This window comes from Camellia sinensis, chromosome 5 (assembly GCF_055761805.1).
Source record: "Camellia sinensis isolate YWXY chromosome 5, ASM5576180v1, whole genome shotgun sequence".
Lineage (NCBI taxonomy): Eukaryota > Viridiplantae > Streptophyta > Magnoliopsida > Ericales > Theaceae > Camellia > Camellia sinensis.
In genome coordinates, this window is record NC_138965.1 from 142,415,536 (window position 1) to 142,436,069 (window position 20,534).

Below are 20,534 nucleotides of genomic sequence, written 5' to 3' on the forward strand. Positions count from 1 at the left end.
GGCATTCCATTCTCGTAGGATACAGCCGATTAATATTAGTCTTCTAAGGTACACACCTTTTGATCTTGCCATTTATTCGGCTCCCACACTTATCTTCTTCAAAATAATATGAATTGACTAGGCCATTCATGGACTAACCAGGGAATGAGTGGGTTAAGTCTGGTTTTGGGTCAATTGTATTTGTCCAATCTTATGCTTATCTTCTTCAAAATAATATGAATTGATTGGGCCATTCATGGACTAACCAGGGAATGAGTGGGTTGAGTCTAGTTTTGGGCTCTTCTTTTGTTGGTCGTTGAAATGGCATTTTTTTTTTTTCATCTTTAAAGGTTTGAATATAGGAGTTTTTGTTTATTTGGATATCATATTGAATTATTAATTACCATCTCAAGAGAGAGATGGATAACTTGACTACTCAATTAAAGAAAACTACTTATGCCTTTGTTCGCCTTGAGTAGTAGTGATCATTTTTAATTGTTTCTAATTCTCATCAGCATTCTTAGTAAACAAACTGAGCATTAAAGGTTAAGAGGGACATTAGTATTAGTAGAAAACAGAGACAGGGACAGTACAAACTTGTACAAATGAGGCATTGTAAATGCTCCTCTAATGCAATACAGGGCTCCCTAATCACAAAGGACAATGTGAAAAAACAAACAAACCACCAAAACCTAAAGAGGAAAGAAAATAAAGCTAAAAATGCACTTCTTGTGGGCTAAAGAAATGGTTCTCCCTCAATACAGGGCTCCCAGAAATGACTAGCTCTTTTCTTCCAAACGCAAAAATGGTTCTTCCTTAATATGTGTGTGTCTCTCTCTCTTCCTCTTTTAGACAGGTGTGAATGAATAGTAGAGAGAAAAGATAGCAGAAACAGAGGATTTATAGAAAGATCACAGCGATGGTGAAAAATTAAAGGATGAGAGCATTCCAAAAAGTGGCAAGTGAGGTCAGCAATGGGGTCCTCCAAATGTGAAGGACACCTTAAGCTTGGCTCACCGTCGATGTTCGCCGCTGACTTCGATTCACCTCCGATCGTCGTCGATGTTCGCTGTCGACTTTGCCGATCATCCTTCGCCAGAGCTTCGAAGAGGGAGGGAAAACATGGAGGGAATGAGAGGGAAGCTGCTGCTGTATTGAATGAAAGAAATTCAAAATTTTTTTTTTGTTGGCATTTGAGCCGTAGATCTTCATTTAAGCGACGTGGCCAAATCGTGGCCCTTGACCGAAGGAAGGGCCAGAGGCTTTCGCTGGAGAGGATCCGGACTCAGACTTTTGGGTCTAAGGGCTCATTTTTCAATACACACTGCAACAAAACATGGAGAGGGCCGAGAGAGAGAGAGAGAGAGAGAGAGAGAGAGAGAGAGAGAAAGGGGGAGAAAAGCTAGGGGTTTTCTTTCATAGTTAAAATCAAGATTGGATGGTTATTTCTTACCCAATCTTGATGAAATTTTAACATGTTGTTCATGAAATCAAGCTCTACATTTTGATTGGAGTGGATCTTGTCAAAGCTCTCTTGGATTGGTAGTTTGGGATACCCATTTTGGTGAGACCTAAACTTTATCTCTTGTTGATTTTGTTAAAACCCACCTTTATGGTGATGATATAAGTATTGTTGGTGGTTAAAGAATATATCTTAATGATTGTATTCCTCTAGTTGTGACTAGAGATGATAACTTGTAACCCCATTATTTTATTGTGGAAGTTGATTCAGAGTTGGACCCGTAGATGTAGGTATTTTTTCCGAATCACGTAAATTTGGTGTTTTGTGATTGTTTTTGTGCCTTTAATTTCGGCCATATTATTATTTGTATTTTGTGATTTGTTACCCATTTTCTAATTACACAAAGAACAAAAAATATAGGAGTTTTTCGAACAGTAACTACAACAAGGACATTTTGAAAAAATTTAAAAATTGAGACAGTAATCCCTAAATAATAGTATAAATAGATAGTTAGGAGTAAATATAGAAGATAAAATGAATAAATAAGATTATTGGAATTGGAATTATAATGACCCCCACCAACTCAGCTGAAAGGAGCTATGCTATATTATTATGATTCATTAGGTGATTATTTTAGTATTTTTAATAAATGACAACAAACAAATAAACAAAAAGTACTAAAGTCGTTTGTGCGGCAACAAAATGAAGTCCAAGTGACATCACTCATGACTAAACCGAACTTGGATGCATACTATTCACCGTCGATACCGTGTCCAATGTATTAGTAACATTTGACTACATTCATTCATACCGTGTCCAATGTATTACATTGACCATTTTGGGATTTTCTTTCTAGGAAAATTATTATCTAATTTTGGTATACCATGTTACATTTTTGAGTAATGTTAGAAATCTCAAAATTTTTACCAAAGTTTTTACCAAATATCTCATATGGATGTGAGACCTACACAATGTGTATCCCATGTGAGTCTTACACTCATGTGAGACATTTAGTAAAATTTTTGAGATCTCTAACATTTTTATACATTTTTTTGCGTAACACTCAATGTGTTTAGTTCATAAATTTAAAAAAGAAGAAGATAAAAGATGGGTGAAATGCGGCAAGTACGTGACATTTTCTATTTAATTTTGAACATAAGTTAACATTAAGAGTAAATTAGAAAAAATTTGAAACATGAAAGGGATAAAAAATTTCAAGAACCAAGGTGAAAAAATGGCTAAACATAAAAAGGATAAAGTGTAATTTACAGAGAAAGTATTTATGAAATTATATTAAGAATTCTATTTTCAAATTTCTTTCTCCTTGGCTTGAAACACTCACAACTATTCTAGATGATTGAAAATTTTAAAGTGCGATAATTTTAAGGCAAAATTTAATGAATGTCAATATTTTGAAATAACGAAACATAAGATTTAAAGACAATGAAATTAAGCAATGCCGTCCAAGTCTAACCCCATCCAAGACTTGCTCCCGGTCATCCAGAAAATTCTTAATAGAATTATAAGAAAGCAAATCTTGTTTGATAGTTAAAGTCACTTTCTTGATGATTAAAAAAAAATGAAGGGAACAATACTTATCTACCCTCCCTTCAAAGTATACTCCTTGCATATATGTAAGTGTTGAAGGTTAAAGCAATAATATTAGAGCATTCTCAACTACTCTCTCTCTCTCTCTCTCTCTCTCTCTCTCTCTGGTGCGTGTGTGTGTGTGTGTGTGTGTTTTGTAGTGCAAAAAGTTAACTACATAAAGTTCATAGCAATCATTTAGCAAACAAAGATGAAATATAAGGGAGATGAATTGAGTGAAGAACAGATTGCTGAGTTTCAGGAAGCTTTTTGCTTGCTTGACAAAGATGGAGATGGTAAGCATATGTTTCTCTTTATTTTTCTCGCTCCTTTTTGGTTCACACAAAAATATATATATTGGAAATAAGCACATGGTGGGTTAAATTTGGGGTGTCTGTTGTGCTTTTTGGTGGGGGTTCAATCTAGATATGTTAAGATGATTTGAATCGTTCATCTTGTATAATACGTACGCCGAAGAGATTGTTCATGCAAAAAAAATAAATAAAAATGATTAGATATCAATAACCACATAATTGGATCATATTTGGCTACCGGTAATTGATTAACCTAATTTTTTTTGCATAAAAACGATTATATAAAATGAACGGTTTGGATCAACGAATCCAGAGTGAGCTCACAAAAGTGCATAACATTAAGGCAGAACATACCCCCCAAATCCTGATATGCTTAACTTTCAATTATGATTTTCAATATTAATATCGGGATATGTACTGATATCGACGATATAATATGTATAGGTTGCATCACCATTGAAGAATTGGCCACAGCAATTAAATCCATTGATCAAATTCCAACAGAAGAAGAATTGCAGCGCATGATCAGTGAAGTTGATGTCAATGGTAATGGAACTATCGAATTTGGGGAGTTCTTGCATCTCATGGCCACAAAGATGAAGGTGTAACATCATCTACCTTTTTTTTTTCTTCTTCTTCTTTCAGTTGTCATGTTCTCAGTTATGTTATTTACTGGGTAAATTATATTTTCTAGGCTCTAATTTTTATTTAAATTTCACTTTGGTATTCATCTTGTAACAATTAAGTTATCAAATTTTACTCTGTATTTTAATGTGGTCCTCTTGTTACATATTGTTAAGAATTTGGACAGAAAGTGCGCCCGTAAGAGCCACATGAGCACGTTTTGGCAGCATTAGAGAAAAATATTACCAAAAAAATTGCACTATTCACCTTTCAATTTTCAATTAAATTTTACTTTGTTACTCATGTTTTAACTTTCACTTCAAATTTTGACCTATGGAGTGATGAAAGGATTAGATTAAAACTTGGCTTCAAGTCTGAGAACTTATCTATTACAAATTTACAATTATAAAGTGAAAAATTAGAATGAAATTCAAGTAAAATTCAGAGGGTAAAAATTGTAATTTATGTTATTTTAGGTGTAGAAATTTCACGAGAATGCCTTAGGATAAATTACATTAATATTTCTTAATGCTTGAAGAAAATACATTTAAGTTTCACAAGTTTGACATAAATTCACATAATACTTAGTGTGAGGATATATTTTTGAGTACCGACACGTAGCAAGGTGACGCCGACGTGTCAGCCGACATGTCACGTGTCAGGGTCATAACGCCGAGATGATCTCGGTCAAGCCGAGGTTATTTCCGAAGATATTGAAATCCGAGAAAAGAGGATAAGAGATAAGGGACAAGAGTCCTAGAATGAAGATGAGACTTAGTCAAGATGAGGATAAAACTCTTAGGGAGTTTATCTTTATCTCTTGAGGAGTCCAAAGTAAGTACTGAATTGGAATCCATAGGAGTAAGGCTTCTAGTGGGACTAGGATTGAGTTAACTATAAAAGAGAGGCACCCCGTGGGTCTAAGGTACACAATTTATGCTTTGAGCATGAGTTTAGCACTTGATTATCTTTGAGAGATATACTGACTTGATCGTCGGAGTGCCCCCGGGTGGAAGAACCACCGCCGGAGCCTTCTCTTTCTGTTGCAGATTAGCTGCAGCCATCTATTCTGCCGGTGCTCTCTAGCTGATTACTATACGGGCAGTGTGATCAGAAAATCACTCACACAATTTGGCGCCGTCTGTGGGAAAGTAGAAGAATAGATGGCCAGTAACGGACAGAAGGAAAAGATTGGGGACGACACTCCTGCTGGGAGTGGCAGACCAATTGACCTTGATATCGAAGGAGACAATCACAATGCAGAAACTCATGACCAGGGCCACGGAGAGAAAGACGTTGGCCAGGAGGGCGGCACTTCGAAGAAGACAGGCCAAAGCAAGTACTATAACGAAGATAACCTCCAGGTATGGAGGGATAGGTGCCTACGGAGGGATGAAAAAGTAAAAGAATTGGCAAACAAGTTGGCAGACCTGCAGTCGGTCGTCAACTTCATGATGCAAAACAATGTCATGCAGCCACCATACCCGCTGCACGACACACCGATTCCAGTAACTAATACCCAAAAGGGAGGAAGGAAAACAATCCCCGAAGCCCCTCAGCACACTAGAAGTGGAAGGCACTCTCACCGACCTTCCAGGGAAGTCGGACGAGAGGAGCCAAGGCGAGAGGAGTCTCGAAGGACGTATCACACGAAAGACCCAGAGCCCAAAGAACATCGGCATGTTCAAGGGCAGGCGCTCTGCTTTGACACAACCCATGGAGAAAGATCAAAACGGACCGACCACGAGGCCGAAAGTAGTGTGCCGAAAAGATTGAAGTCCAAAGGTAGCTGAGCTCCAGGGAGGAGTAAAGAAGACTTGAGAGATTACCTCAAGAGGAAGTAACAGAATGCTGAAGCTGAGGTAACTTCCCCGGTTAAGCCGAGGACACCAGTCTTGGTGGAACTAGACAAATTTGAAGCACCAAAGAGATTCATTATGCCAAGGTTTCAAGTATATGACGGCAAGTCAGATCTCAACTTTCACGTTGGACTATATCTGAATTCAATGGCATTATATAGTGGGAACGAACCATTGCTCTGCAAAGTATTCCCCTCATCCTTCAGGGAGATTGCATCAGATTGGGAAGGCCTGGCCGAGATGTTTGTGGCCAGGTTTGTGACGAACAAACTACAGCCCTTGAGGGTCGACGCACTGATGACTTTAAAAATCACAAAGGATGAAGGCCTTAGGGCCTATGCAAAAAGGTATTACGAGGTGTTCAATCGAATACCCGAATGCAACCAAGAGGTGTCGGTCGTGTTTTTCAAGAACGGCCTAAAAGATGACTGCCCACTGCGGAAGTCTTTGGCAAAGACATTGCCAAAAAGCATGGAAGAACTCATGGCGAGAATCGAGAAGTATGCCAGAGCCGAGGAGGATACGTCGGGAAACAAAGAGACAAAACAGGAGAAAGGAAACGGCTCACCGAAGCGAAGCCGAAGTAACAATGGATCGATCAAACAAGAAACGGAATTGAGGGCTAAACAGGCAGTGACGACTGTGTTCCGAATCCTGGTCCACAAAGTCCTGGATCAAATACGAAACCAACCCTATTTCAGAGCACCGACAAGAACACTAGGGGAATTTATGGGAAGAAACGTCGGTAGACGTTGTGTTTACCACAAGGAAGAAGGGCACCCAACTCAGGGTTGTAGAGCCCTGAAAGCACACTTAGAAGACTTGGTGAGGCAAGGCTATCTGAGGGACCTTGTCGATGAGGCCAGGACAAGGGAAGAACAGGTAACATTGCCTCAAGCACCAGCAGCTCCTCCCCCAGCACAGCAACCACAGGCAGCAGGACCACGGGTGGTTAATGTAATTCACTCAAAGGTGAACGAAAACGACATACGAGAGGAGACCCAGAAGGTAAAACACCTACATCACGTGAACCAGGTCAGACATAAAAGACCTTGGCCTGAGGAATGCCAGGGACCGACGATAACCTTTACTGAAGCCGACCTAGAGATGGTCCAGCATCCACATAATGATGCCTTGGTAGTATCCCTCCAGGTTGGGGAGTGCCAAGTGAAACGCATCCTGATTGATCAAGGCAGCTCTTGCGACATTATGTATGTTAGATGTTACATGGAGCTGGGCCTTCATCTTGATGACTTGGAGCAGTCCAATGGCCCGATAATCGGCTTCAATGGAATGCCGACGTGGCCACTGGGCGCAACAAGCTTGGAGGTACAGGCTGGCACCAGAAAAATCAAGACAGAATTCACCATCATCGACACACCCTCCCCTTACAACATCATCTTGGGAAGGCCATGGTTGCATGCAATGGGGGCAGTTCCCTCAACATTGCATCAACTATTGTGATTCCCAACAGAGCATGGGATAGAGGGAGTTAGAGGCGATCAGCTACAGGCGAAGAATTGCTCCATGGCAGCAATGAAATCTACCTGCAGCGTGCGAGAGCCAGAGAAGGCAGAAATTGAAGATAAGGACGTGGAAGTCCTAGAAGACGTCGGCAAAGAACCAGCCGAGAAGAGCGAAGAGGCACTAACGAAAATCCTAGTCCAGGATAGGGATAAAGAACGCTTCTTTCTTCTCGGCTCGGGCTTAGCCGAAGAAGAGAAAAAAGAGTTGGAAACTTTTTTGAGAGCAAATATTGAAGTGTTCGCTTGGACACCTTACGAAATGCCTGGCATTGACCCCGAGGTCACTTGCCACAAACTAAATGTTGACAGGTCGGCCAAACCAGTAATTCAACAAGCCAAAAGACCGACGTTGATACACGTCGAAGCAGTAGAAGAAGAAGTAGACAGACTTCTAGAGGCCAGGGCCATCAGAGAAGTACACTACCCAACATGGCTATCCAATACAGTGGTGGTAAAGAAGAAGAACGGTAAATGGAGGGTCTGCGTAGACTTTACCAGCCTCAACAAAGCCTATCCCAAAGACAGCTTTCCCCTGCCCAAAATTGACCAGCTAGTAGATGCCACTTCAGGGCATGGAAGAATGAGTTTTCTAGACGCCTACAGGGGGTACCACCAGATCGCCATGTACCCCCCAGATGAAGAAAAAATCGCATTCATCACCCCAAAGGCCTGTACTATTACAGAGTAATGCCTTTCGGGTTGAAAAACGCAGGAGCAACTTACTAAAGGCTGGTAACCAAAATGTTCAAACACCTGATTGGCCGAAGAGTAGAAGTCTACATCGACGACATGGTCGTTAAGACCAAGGAGCCTGAGGGTCATCTCGCCGATCTAAAAGTAGTCTTTGATATACTTAAAACATACCGGCTCTGGCTCAACGCATCGAAATGCGCATTTGGAGTTGGATCAGGTAAGTTTTTGGGGTACCTGGTAACAAGAAAGGGCATTGAGGCCAGCCCAGATCAAATCAAGGCCATCCCCGAGCTGAAAAGCCCGACGTCGGCAAAACAGGTTCAGATGCTTACTGAAGGGCCGTGGCCCTAAACAGGTTCATAAGCCGAAGCTCAGACAAATGTAAACCTTTCTTCAACCTGGTGAAGAAGGCCACGAACTTCCTATGGACAGAGGAATGTGAGGCCACTTTGGCTGACCTAAAGAAATATCTGACCACGGCTCCAGTCCTCTCAACACCTGAACCTGGGGAAGAACTGTTTTTATATTTAGCAGTTTCAAAACACGCAGTAAGTGCAGTGCTAATCTGAGAGGAAAAAGGGAAGCAAAAGGCTGTTTATTATGTAAGCAAAACCTTGGCCGATGCAAAAACAAGGTACCTACCACTAGAGAAATTAATGTTGGCCTTAGTAATGGCTACAAAGAAGCTGAACTATTACTTTCAAGTGCACAAGATTATAGTGCTAACAGAGCACCCACTGAAGTCCTTGTTACAACAAGGAGACTTAACTGGAAGAATAGCAAGATGGGCAGTGGCCTTGGGCCAATACGACTTGGATTTCAGGCCGAGATTAGCAATTAAGGGCCAAGTTTTGGCCGACTTCGTGGCCGAATTCACGCCAGAATCCATCGAGCATCGTGCTCCGTTGAGCCAAGATGAACGATGTCCAAGCAAACAAGGAGAAGCCCAGCCAAAGGCAAAAGAATAAAGAAAAGAAAAACTCAGACCCTGCAGCATTTATATTGGTGACTCCTTTCGCCTGTTTGTCGATGGAAGCTCAAACTGGCAAGGAGCGGGGGCAGGAGTAGTGTTAATATCTCCTGATGGGGAAATATTGGAACAATCTATTCGATTAGGGTTCAAGGCCTCGAACAATGAGGCAGAATACAAAGCATTGATTGCAGGACTAAAGCTGGCAGTGACAGCAGAAGCAGATGAGGTAATAATTTTTTGTGATTCACAACTTATAGTGAATCAGACAACAGGAGAGTTTGCAACCCGAGATGAGAGAATGTCGGCATATGCAAAGGAAGTCATCAGGCTGGTAGCCTTGTTTCGCAACTGCCGACTTCTTCAAGTTAACCGAGATGATAACAGCCACGCCGACGCATTGGCCAACTTGGCAAGTTCAATACAAACTGGAAAAATAAGGACAATAATGATTGACTATTTATCAGGCCCGTGCATAGAACCACCGATCACAAAACAAGAAGCAATGTGTGTGGACTTGGGACCAAGCTGGATGGATGCAATTGTTACTTTCCTAAAAGAGGGAAAGCTGCCAGAAGACCATAAGGAAGCACACAAGGTCAGATTGAAGTCGGCAAGATTCAATCTAACAGCGGACGGACATCTCTACAGAAAGTCCTTCACTGGACCCCTTTTAAGGTGCATACACCCTTTGCAGGTTGAAGATTTTCTATATGAAATTCATGAAGGGATTTGTGGAAGCCACACTTGGGGCAGATCACTAGCTCACAGGGCCAGTACCAAGGGGTATTGGTGGCCCTACATGCAAAAAGATGCTGAAGCCTACGTGAAGAAGTGTGAATAATGCCAAAGGTTCACACCTTTGATACACCAACCAACTGCTGACCTGAACCCTGTATCCAGTCCATGGCCGTTTGCACAATAGGGCATGGATCTCATTGGGCAGTTGCCCCAAGCAACTGGGCAAAGGAAGTACTTGCTGGTAGCAACAGATTACTTCATGAAGTGGATAGAAGCAGGACCTCTTGCCAAAATCCAAGATGTGGACGTCAAGAACTTCATTTGGAGAAACATCATCATCAGATTTGGCATTCCAAGAGCAATAGTTGCTGACAACGGAATGCAGTTTGACAGCAAACTCATCAAGAACTTTTGTGCAAAATTCAAGATAAAGAATTACTTTTCAACACCAAGTTTTTCCCAAAGCAATGGGCAAGCAGAAGTATCCAACAAAGTAATTTTGCATGAGATAAAAAAGAGGCTACAGGCAGCAAAAGGAAAGTAGGTAGACGAGTTGCCCAATGTACTCTGGGCATATCAGACTACGCCAAGAAGATCAACAGGAGAAACCCCCTTTGCCATGGCTTACGGCACAGAAGCAGTCATCCCACTGGAGATCGGCATCCCAGGGATCAGAAACCAGGGAGTAGAAAATGGGACTAATGATAGACTTCTAGTCCGAGATCTGGATCTCTTAGAAGAAAGAATGGAGAAAGCCGCAATTCAGCTCGCAGCATACCAGCAGCAGCTTGCTAGAGCTTACAATAAGAGGGTCAATCCAAGGGATTTTCAGGTTGGCGACCTAGTCCTAAGAAAAGTTGTTGGCAACAAGAAGTATCCCAGAGAGGGCAAGCTTGGCCCGAACTGGGAAGGACCCTACAGAATTACTTCGGTATTGGGCAATGGAGCATACCGGCTTGAAGATAATGAGGGCAAAGCATTGCCAAGACCCTGGAACACTTGTAATTTAAAATTTTTCTATCATTAGATGTTCCTTGTTATTTTTTGCCGACGTCATCAATAAAATCTTAGCAGAATTCTCAAAGACTTGTGAATTGATAAAAGATGCATAATGTTGTTTCTAAATAATGAGAACCCAGGTGGAACTCAAGTTCACATTAGGAGCAGAGAGAAGACAAAATTGTTTATCTTCACTTGTTTAAATTTATAGCAATTTACAAGTTGAAGTTAAACCAAAGTAATGCTTAACGCTTGTTGAAATTTGTAGCAATTTACAAGTTGAAGTTAAGCTGAGATTATTGTTTATCTTCACTTGTTGAAATTTGTAGCAATTTACAAGTTGAAATTAAACCGAAGTAATGCTTAACGCTTGTTGAAATTTGTAGTAATTTACAAGTTGAAGTTAAGCCAAGATTATTGTTTATCTTCACTTGTTGAAATTTGTAGCAATTTACAAGTTGAAGTTAAACTGAAGTAATGCTTAACGCTTGTTGAAATTTATAACAATTTACAAGTTGAAGTTAAGTCGAGATTATTGTTTATCTTCACTTGTTGAAATTTGTAGCAATTTACAAGTTGAAGTTAAACCGAAGTAACGTTTAACGCTTATTGAAATTTGTAGCAATTTACAAGTTGAAGTTAAGCCGATATTATTGTTTATCTTCACTTGTTGAAGTTTGTAGCAATGTACAAGTTGAAGTTAAACCGAAGTAATGCTTAACTCTTATTGAAATTTATAGCAATTTACAAGTTGAAGTTAAGTCGAGATTATTGTTTATCTTCACTTGTTGAAATTTATAGCAATTTACAAGTTGAAGTTACACCGAAGTAACGTTTAACACTTGTTGAAATTTGTAGCAATTTACAAGTAGAAGTTAAGCCGAGATTATTGTTTATCTTCACTTGTTGAAATTTGTAGCAATTTATAAGTTGAAGTTAAACCGAAGTAATGCTTAACGCTTGTTGAAATTTGTAGCAATTTACAAGTTGAAGTTAAGCCGATATTATTGTTTATCTTCACTTGTTGAAATTTGTAGCAATTTATAAGTTGAAGTTAAACCGAAGTAATGCTTAACGCTTGTTGAAATTTGTAACAATTTAGAAGTTGAAGTTAAGCCGAGATTATTGTTTATCTTCACTTGTTGAAATTTGTAACAATTTACAAGTTGAAGTTAAACCGAAGTAATGCTTAACGCTTGTTGAAATTTGTAGCAATTTACAAGTTGAAGTTAAGCCGAGATTATTGTTTATCTTCACTTGTTGAAATTTGTAGCAATTTACAAGTTGAAGTTGAACCGAAGTAATGCTTAACGCTTGTTGAAATTTGTAGCAATTTACAAATGAAAGTTAAGCCGAAATTATTGCTTAACACTTATTGAAATTTGTGGACAATTTACAAGTTGAAGTTAAGCCGAAATCATTACTTGACACTTGTTGAAATTTGTGGACAATTTACAAGTTGAAGTCAAGCCAAAGTGATTTTCAACACTTGTTGAAATTTGTGGACAATTTATAAGTTAAGTTAAACCAGTATGATGTTCAACACTTGTTAAAAGTTTACAAGAAGTTTGTCTATCCGAGGTGTGTCACCCCGAGAAGATTGTACAAAGAAGGAAAAGTGTGTGAAAAACATGCAGAATATTCTAAGTATAGAATCATGCAGAAGCAATGAAGAGAAGACAAGAGTACAAGCACTTAGAAAAGAAAAGTTGCATTAGCATTCATCAAGAAAAGGGCACATCGGCCATACAAAAGGCTTATATTGTTCCAAAAGATAAAGAAGAAACTAAATACAACTAAGCAAAAGAAAAACATGAAGCTAAGACTCCTATCCACCAGTTGGTTGAATTTGAAGATCAGATGATTGTTGAGAAGACATCTCAGCAGCCTTATCCGCCGCGACCTCGACATCAATTTTTGCAAGAGTGTCATCAAGGTTCTTATCAGCAAGGATGGCATCGGCTGATTCTTTCTCATCAGCAGCATCTTTGTTAACCTCATCGCCTTCTTCATCTTGAGTCAAGTCTAGGACTTGTTCATTTTGAAGAGGGGACTTGGCCCCACCAACATCTTTGGATTTTCTTACCAAAGCTTCATCCTCTTCCTCGTCACCATCCTCAGATTCAGATTCGCCGACGTCTTGACTTGGAGGTTGAGCTGGAGGGAATGAAAGAAGAATGGCATCAGCTTTCCTCAATGGTGAGTCCTCTGGGACATTAAGTTTCTTTAGAAGGGACATCCAACCAAGGGTGAAACCCTTGTTACATGCCACCTTCACTTGTTGTTCATAGGCATCTGTAACGTCGGCCATGCCTTGGGCATACGCCTTCTCGTCGGCATCTTTTATTTCGGCTTCTTTGGTGGCCAGTGCCTCCTGAAGCTCCTTTTCGGCTTGGACCATTTTTTCTTCGGCTTCTCTCTTCTAAGACTCAGCCACTTTCCTGATAGCCTCAGCAGCCTCAGCCTTCTTTTCGGTATTGGTCTGAGCTTTGATTGCAGCCTTGGCTTGGTCCTCCAGTTTTTTCATCTTTGATTGAAGACCTTTGTTGGTCTTTTGGAGGGAAGAGAACTCCCTCTTCATCTCGGCAAGCCTCTCCCGATTCTCAAAAGACTGCATTGAGAAAGAGTGGACATGCTGGATGACCTGAAAGAAAACAGAAGTATTAGAGAATATTCAAATTACGAAATAAAGAGAAAGAAAGAAGAAAATTACCAAAATAGAAGACATCTACCTGAACGGAGTGCTGAAGCATTAGAGCGTAATGCTCATACTCACTGTACTGGGCGTTTCGCTCCAAATCGCCTGGTAACAACAGAGCAGTACTGAGCGCAACGCCGACATTAATATCCTCGGCACTGTCACTTGCCATAACAGGCTTGTCTTCCAGAGTAATTGAGGGGGCCCAGGGGGCATTAGGTTTTTTTGATCCCGAGGTTGTTGCAGAAGAAGACCTCGGTTTTTTTGGTTTTTGGGATTTTGGTGGTTGAGACTCAAAGCGCCTCTTCCCAGCAGAAGGCTGAGATTTATCACTCTCAGCCAACTTTGAGATAGGCAAGGTGTCTTCAGATTCAACCTGAGCTATCTTAGCCTTTGGTTGAGCCTTCTTTATTCTTTTCGGCTTTGGTGGAGGTTGGGTTTGTGCTGGTTAGTCGTCAACAGATGATGAAATGCTGGCTAGAAGATCTTTTGCAACTGGTTTTGGGCGGCCCATCTCGGCAGTAAGGACAAGTCGTCGCCGATGTTTTCGTTCGGATATTGGGACCAAGTATAGAGCCGAAGTTGATGGCTGATCAGCTGGATCGGATGTTGATCCTTGATCTGTTCGTGATGTGGATGCAGTCAATGGAGTTGTAGTAGAGGGTGGAGAAAGGCTTTTCTTCTTCCTTTTGGGAACGTCGGGCAAAGTTAACTTATATGTTGGAACAAAATTGAGAAGCACAGGCGCTTTCCTTTTATGGACTGGCAAGTCCAGAAGTTTCTTCAAATCCTTGCTGGGAACAAAAGATTGGCGAAAATTTTTCGGTGGCTTACGAACAACTGCAAGAAGAACAGAAAATTTTTTCGGTGGCTTACGACGTCAAAAACAGGCAAAGCTGAATACTGGGCTGTTACCCTTGCCCTCTAAAATTGATCGACGAAGAGGGTAGAGATGAATGTCCTCGTCTGGAGCAAACTCCCAATTTCCCGAGGTAATGAAATAGTCATCTCCAACCCCCTTGTTGGAGTCTGGGAGGTCGGCTACGATTTTGAATTCTGTAGACCTCGGCTTAAGGTAATAAATGTAGCATTTTTCTTTCAAATTAAGGGCACACATAGTATAGCAGTACTGGATATCGGCTAGGGTGATCCTAGCATTTTCTTGTTTAGCTAAGGCTATGATGCCATTGATCACTCGGTAGGAATTGATTGCCAGTTGCATGGGGTTCAACTTATAATAGTGAAGAATCTCACGAAAAAGGATGTTGAGTGGGAGCCGGAGTCTGCACTTAGTAAAAGCTACAATGGGAAAGGGCATCGAATCATCTGTGGGCATGATGGAGTCGTTATCTCCAGCCAGCCTCAGATGGACATCGGTAGGGATAGAGAACTCTTGCCTAAAGTACTCAAGTTTGGTCAGGGTATTTATCCTATGTCTCCACATACCCATGATATCGGCCTGAATTAGAGGGGTTGGATTTTAGAGAAATAATGTTTTGAGAGGGTAAATAAGACCTCGGCAAAAATCTAGGTAAAGTACTAGTTTCAGTTTTTTCCTAAATTATGGGTTCTGCACAACAAATCCGAAACCTAGATCTATGAAAGCAAGGGTTGAAGGCACGGATCTGGAAGATAGAAAGGCAAAGACGTGCTTTAGAATCAAGAACAGGGATGGGATATCAAGAGCATAAATAATACGAGAAATAAAGGGTCAAGAACAGTAACAAGAGTGCAAGAAAGTGGTGAACAGTATGTATTCAAGATATGGGCAAGATCAAAACCATTTAATAAATATGTTCAAATATGTGATTCGTAAGATTTGAAACAAAAATGGCAACAAGTAATGAAGAATATCAACAGAATTGAAAACGAAAGGAACAGTAACTTACCAGAAGAAGTAAGGCCGGAATAAGGTTTGCCGAAGTCAGACGATGGTTACAGGAGTAACAGAGTAGCGAAAGCTTCACCAGAAAGACGAATGAAGACAATTGCAGAACTTGGGATTGGAACAATGGCGTATTCAAGAGCTAGATAGAGAAAAAGCGAAGAGAAATCGAGTGCAAAAGTGAAAAAATGAAGAAAGGGGGAAAGGCTTTGTCAAAAATTTGAAACGACGGCAAAATAGAGCATTGAATGCGCCTGGAACAACGCATACGTCAGACGGCGCATATAGACGCAAGACGGCTTACAAGCGCGTCATGGGCACGGTCTAATGAGGTGAAGACGCGTGAATGAAACAGTTGAGTAAAAGATGCGTGACAGCTCACACACGTGAAAGAACTCACTGGAATTCTTGTTCTCTGAAGAAAACATGTTGGCCTGAAAATGGATGATCTCGGCTGAGGAGTTCTTGAGTCGATGTACAGAAGGAAATACCGATATAGGTTCCATCACCTCAGGATACCGAGGTAATAGAATCTAGGGGCAGTTGTGGGGATATATTTTTAAGTACCGACACGTAGCAAGGTGGCGCCGACGTGTCAGCCGACGTGTCACGTGTCAGGGTCATAACACCGAGATGATCTCGGTCAAGCCGAGGTTATCTCTGAAGATATCGGAATCCGAGAAAAGCGGATAAGAGATAAGGGACAAGAGTCCTAGAATGAAGAGGAGACTTAGTCAAGATGAGGATAAAACTCTTAGGAAGTTTATCTTTATCTCTTGAGGAGTCCAAAGTAAGTACTGAATTGGAGTCCATAGAAGTGAGGCTTCTAGTGGGACTAAGATTGAGTTAACTATAAAAGAGAGGCACCCCCGTGGGTCTAAGGTACGCAATTTATGCTTTGAGCAGTGAGTTTAGCACTTGATTATCTTTGAGAAATATACTGACTTGATCGTCGGAGTACCCCCGGGTGGAAGAACCACCGCCGGAGCCTTCTCTTTCTGTTGCAGGTTAGCTGAAGCCATCTATTCTGCCGGTGCTCTCTAGCTGATTACTAAACGGGCAGTGTGATCAGAAAATCACTCACACACTTAGTCAATTTTTCATTTATTAGTCATATAGATAGAAAAATGATGTTATCATCTTTTTTATATTGAAATGTATATATATTCGGAAAATTATTCAATACTTTCGGAGCATCACATGTCCATATTCCAAGCCAATCACCAATTACTTAGTCTCATGTTGTTTCCCCGTTTCCAACATAAATCGTGGGCCCGTGTGCCTTTCCACCAATCAAAACCTTATGGAGCACCACGTGTTCATACTCCGGGAGTACTGAATAATCACCCTATATATTCTACCCAATTTTTTTGATCAGCTATTCTACCCAATTTATTCATGTGTTTACACATTATGTACATTAATTTCAATTGTTTTAATTTTATTAAAAAGAAGTCGATGTACTCATCTGAACTTTAGGAGTATGCAGTATAATGTCTAATTGTGATTGTTTATATTTATAGGAAAGTGAAGCAGTAGAGGAACTAAAAGAAGCCTTTAAAGTATTTGACAAGGATCAAGATGGCTACATATCACCCAATGAGGTTAATTCTTCTTCATTTTTCTTTTACAAAAATATTACTAACACAAGATAATAAATTTTACTTGCATAAGAGCATAAGACCACTTGCACCTTAATATTTTTAGAATTGTTTTGAACTCTTCACACTTACTTGCAAAGTTATTTCAAATTTTATCTACTTTGTATTTTCTTATTAATTATTATGTTTTTTTTTTTTTCATTTTGTTGGCAGTTGAGAAATGTAATGGTTAACTTAGGAGAGAGGCCGACTGATGAAGAGGTGGAGCAGATGATTAGAGATGCTGATTTGGATGGTGATGGTCTAATTGATTACAAGGAATTTGTTAGAATGATGTTGGCTGCATGACAAGTTCACCTTTTAAAGATGTGTAAAACAAAAGTAAAGCAAAAAAAAAAATTTGCTACTTATCATCATTTTTTTTTACTGTTTTATATCACTGAATTTTATAACAAAATATTATTTTGCATCATGCTTTTAATGAAATAATTGACCCAAAATTCACAAGGATTCATCGTGAAGCAATGAACTCTAATTTCCAACATGTTTCCAATCAACCCACCAACATCGAGATTGGTAATTCTAGAGAAAAAGTCCAAATTTGTAATTTTATTTTTCACTGTGTTACACAGGTATCTAATAATTAAAAAAAAAATCCATCTTACTTAATGGCCTTTCCTCTCTATTCTTTCCCTTCGTATGGGTCGGTTGCCTCACCATGATTAAAACCCTAAATGTCAATTAGACAAGCCACCTAAAAATATTTTTGCAGGTGCAATGGGGGGTTAAACAGTTCTAACTAAAGTCGATATTTTCTAAAGATTACAGAGATTTTTGTTTTATTGTCCAGCACGAACATTAAATGAATTTTTTTAATATGCATTTTTTTTTTTTTTTTTTAATGTTAGACCAATTTAATCTCCAACGTGAATGGAATTGGTTAAGTTATTGGCAACTAAACAAAGGAATTGGTTAAGTTATTGGCAACTAAACAAAATATTTTACGTTTTAATACATTTTGGCTTTTTGGTCAATAAATTTCAATTACAAGAAACCAAAAAATTATTAATAGATTTTGGCTTTTTGGTCAATAAATTTCAATTACAAGAAACCAAAAAATTATTAATGTATTTGTTAAGTTTTATTTTTTTTTAAGTCATATTTTTTTATAAATCGATATGTTTAGATGTTTCTTTCTTGGTTAATCCCTCCATGTTTATATTATATCCTAGCCTAGATTACTACATGTGCACATGTAGGAGTGTACAAATGGCCCACGACTTATGGGCAGCCCGAGGTGGGCCCAACCTTATTAGGCCCGGGCCTAAGCCCAACTCAGGACCTTGAGCCTAGGCTTGGGCCATCATTTTGAAGTCTGGCCTGGCCCGGCCCGGCCCGCTCAAGGCCCATTCAAAACTTGTCCCAAGACCCAATGTCATTTTTTAGTGAAAAAAAAAATGTTCAAGCCCTATCCAAGCTCGAGCCAAGGCCCAGGCCCACCCATTGGCCTACCCAAGGCCAGAATACCCCCTGCGCCTAGGCCTAGGCCTAGGCCTAAGTTTTTGGCTCGTGGGCCGGCCCGAATTTTGGTGAGAGCCCGCGAGATTTGACATGGGCCAGCCCAAGCCCGGGCCCGGGTCCGGGTCCGGGTGGGCCAAATTTACACCCCTATGCAAATGTTGCCTAACAATATCAATATCGGGATGTGTTTCTACAATTATTAGGAACATATTTCATTTGTTCTTCATGGAGTTTTTTTTTTTTTGGGAACTTACTGATAAGTCCCATGTAACAAGTTCAAAACCCAACTAATCCCAAAACAAAATACTTGCACCAATTAGTCCAACACATTTTTAATTGTTACCAAAAAATCATTTTTTTTTTTTTTTAATTTATAGACACTGTTCACATCTTACTACCGTCGGACTTCCGTTTAACGGTCACCGGAGACTCACTAGAATGTCTAGAATATTGCCGGAAAAAAAAATTAAAAAACATGTTATGAAACTGTAAAATTTTACAGTTCTAAAGAATGTTATAAAACTGCAAAATTTTACAGTTTTAAACCATGATTCATTCCAGCACCAAAAAAAAATTTGAAATTGCAAAATTTTACAGTTTTCACCGCCTGTAACTAAAACTCGAAAACTGCTTGTTCAGAATTCGAAAATTTTCTCCATTAGAACAGAAAAACAGAAGTGTATAGCAGAGAGAGAGAGAAAAAAAAAAGAGATCGAAGGGGAAAGACGGATGTCTAACCAAATCTGTGTAGATCTACTCAGATCTGATGTAGATCTGAGTAGATCTATATCAGATCTAAGTAGATCCATTCATCTTCTTCGTCGGAACATATATCATCTTCTTCGTCGGAGTTGATTTCAATGCTTGGTGGTTATCAATGAACCCCGATCAATGGAGAAAGATATGATCACTGGTGGTCCTCTTCCATGACAAACACGGTGACAGAAAAATGTAGAAAAAAAAACGAGAGAGGAAGGGAAGCAAAAAGCAGAGAGAGAAGAAAGGACTTTTGGGTGTAGTGAAAAAGTTATGGGATTAAATGGAGATCACATGTTTCCCATGGGACCTATGGGTAATTTCCCTTTTTTTTTTTTGGTTTTTTGTAAGTTATTTTTGAATGGAGAATTATCATTTCAAAATTAATTTCTTGCACTAATTTCGTGCAATGTACATTGTCACAAGCAAACCTCAATAATTGTTTGTAATGGGTTAGAAAAGCTACAAAGGAGATTTTTGTTGGAGAGGGGGGGATGATGAAAGAAGAAGACTTCATCTTGTAAGATGGAGCTCCATCACTAAAGTATGAGAACAGTTCAGAAGAATTCCCTATGACTAAATAAACACTATGGAGGCACGTGGTAATTCAGAAGTATAATCTGAGAATCAATAATTGGTTCCCAACTGACCTTCAGTACTCTTCTAACTGTTCTAGACTTTGGAAAGGCATTCTTAGCATTTTCTCTAACAATGAGGACTTTAGAAATCTTCTCCTTAATAATCTGATACTAAAACTTGGATTGGGCGTGGACATTCTATTCTGGTCTGATACTTGGATTAATAACAGATCACTTGCTATATTGTTTCCAACACTTTTCTCCCTCTCTTCAGCAATCGTATGATTGGCCCATGTTGGAACCTTCTCTCCCGAAGGAATCTGCTTGTATGGGAGCATGAAAAGCTTCAGGAACTTCTCCATCTTTTAAACAATTTTCTCCCCCAACTTGAGCGTAGTGATAGTTTTCAGTGGAAAATTGACAAGTTTGGTATTTTCTCTGTTAAATCGTTGGAAGAATGTTGCTCCATCCAAAGTAAAAATTATCTTAGTGCTGGCTAGAACCTATGGAAAGCTACAAATAATCTTATTTTCAATCAGCAACAAATTTGCTGGGAAAAACTTATTGGTGGTGTGAAGCTTCAAGTGGCCTTTTGGACAAAGACAAATTCAGGATTCTCTTGTTTGTTCACCACTGACTTCATGCTCTATATTCATGAGCTCAGGAAAATCAAATCTAAGAGTAGAATAATATACCTCCTGATGTGACTTCCCAAGGAATATATATATATATTTTTTTTGA

The 20,534-nt window shown here is 39.7% G+C and overlaps 1 protein-coding gene across 2 annotated transcripts; it reads left to right on the forward strand.

Moving 5' to 3' along the window:
* The first annotated feature begins 3,067 nt into the window (after positions 1–3,067).
* LOC114279512 (calmodulin) lies at positions 3,068–17,425 on the forward strand. Of its 2 annotated transcripts, XM_082869931.1 has the most exons (4): positions 3,085–3,324; positions 3,787–3,944; positions 16,861–16,941; positions 17,152–17,425. In XM_082869931.1, the coding sequence occupies exons 1-4, from the start codon at positions 3,240–3,242 to the stop codon at positions 17,284–17,286; spliced, it is 459 nt and encodes a 152-aa protein (XP_082726057.1). In that variant the 5' UTR covers positions 3,085–3,239; the 3' UTR covers positions 17,287–17,425. The 2 variants fall into 2 exon arrangements, with proteins under 2 accessions (XP_082726056.1, XP_082726057.1); XM_082869930.1 differs by lacking the exons at positions 16,861–16,941; positions 17,152–17,425 and having other exon boundaries at positions 3,068–3,324; positions 3,787–9,024.
* Positions 17,426–20,534: the final 3,109 nt, after the last annotated feature.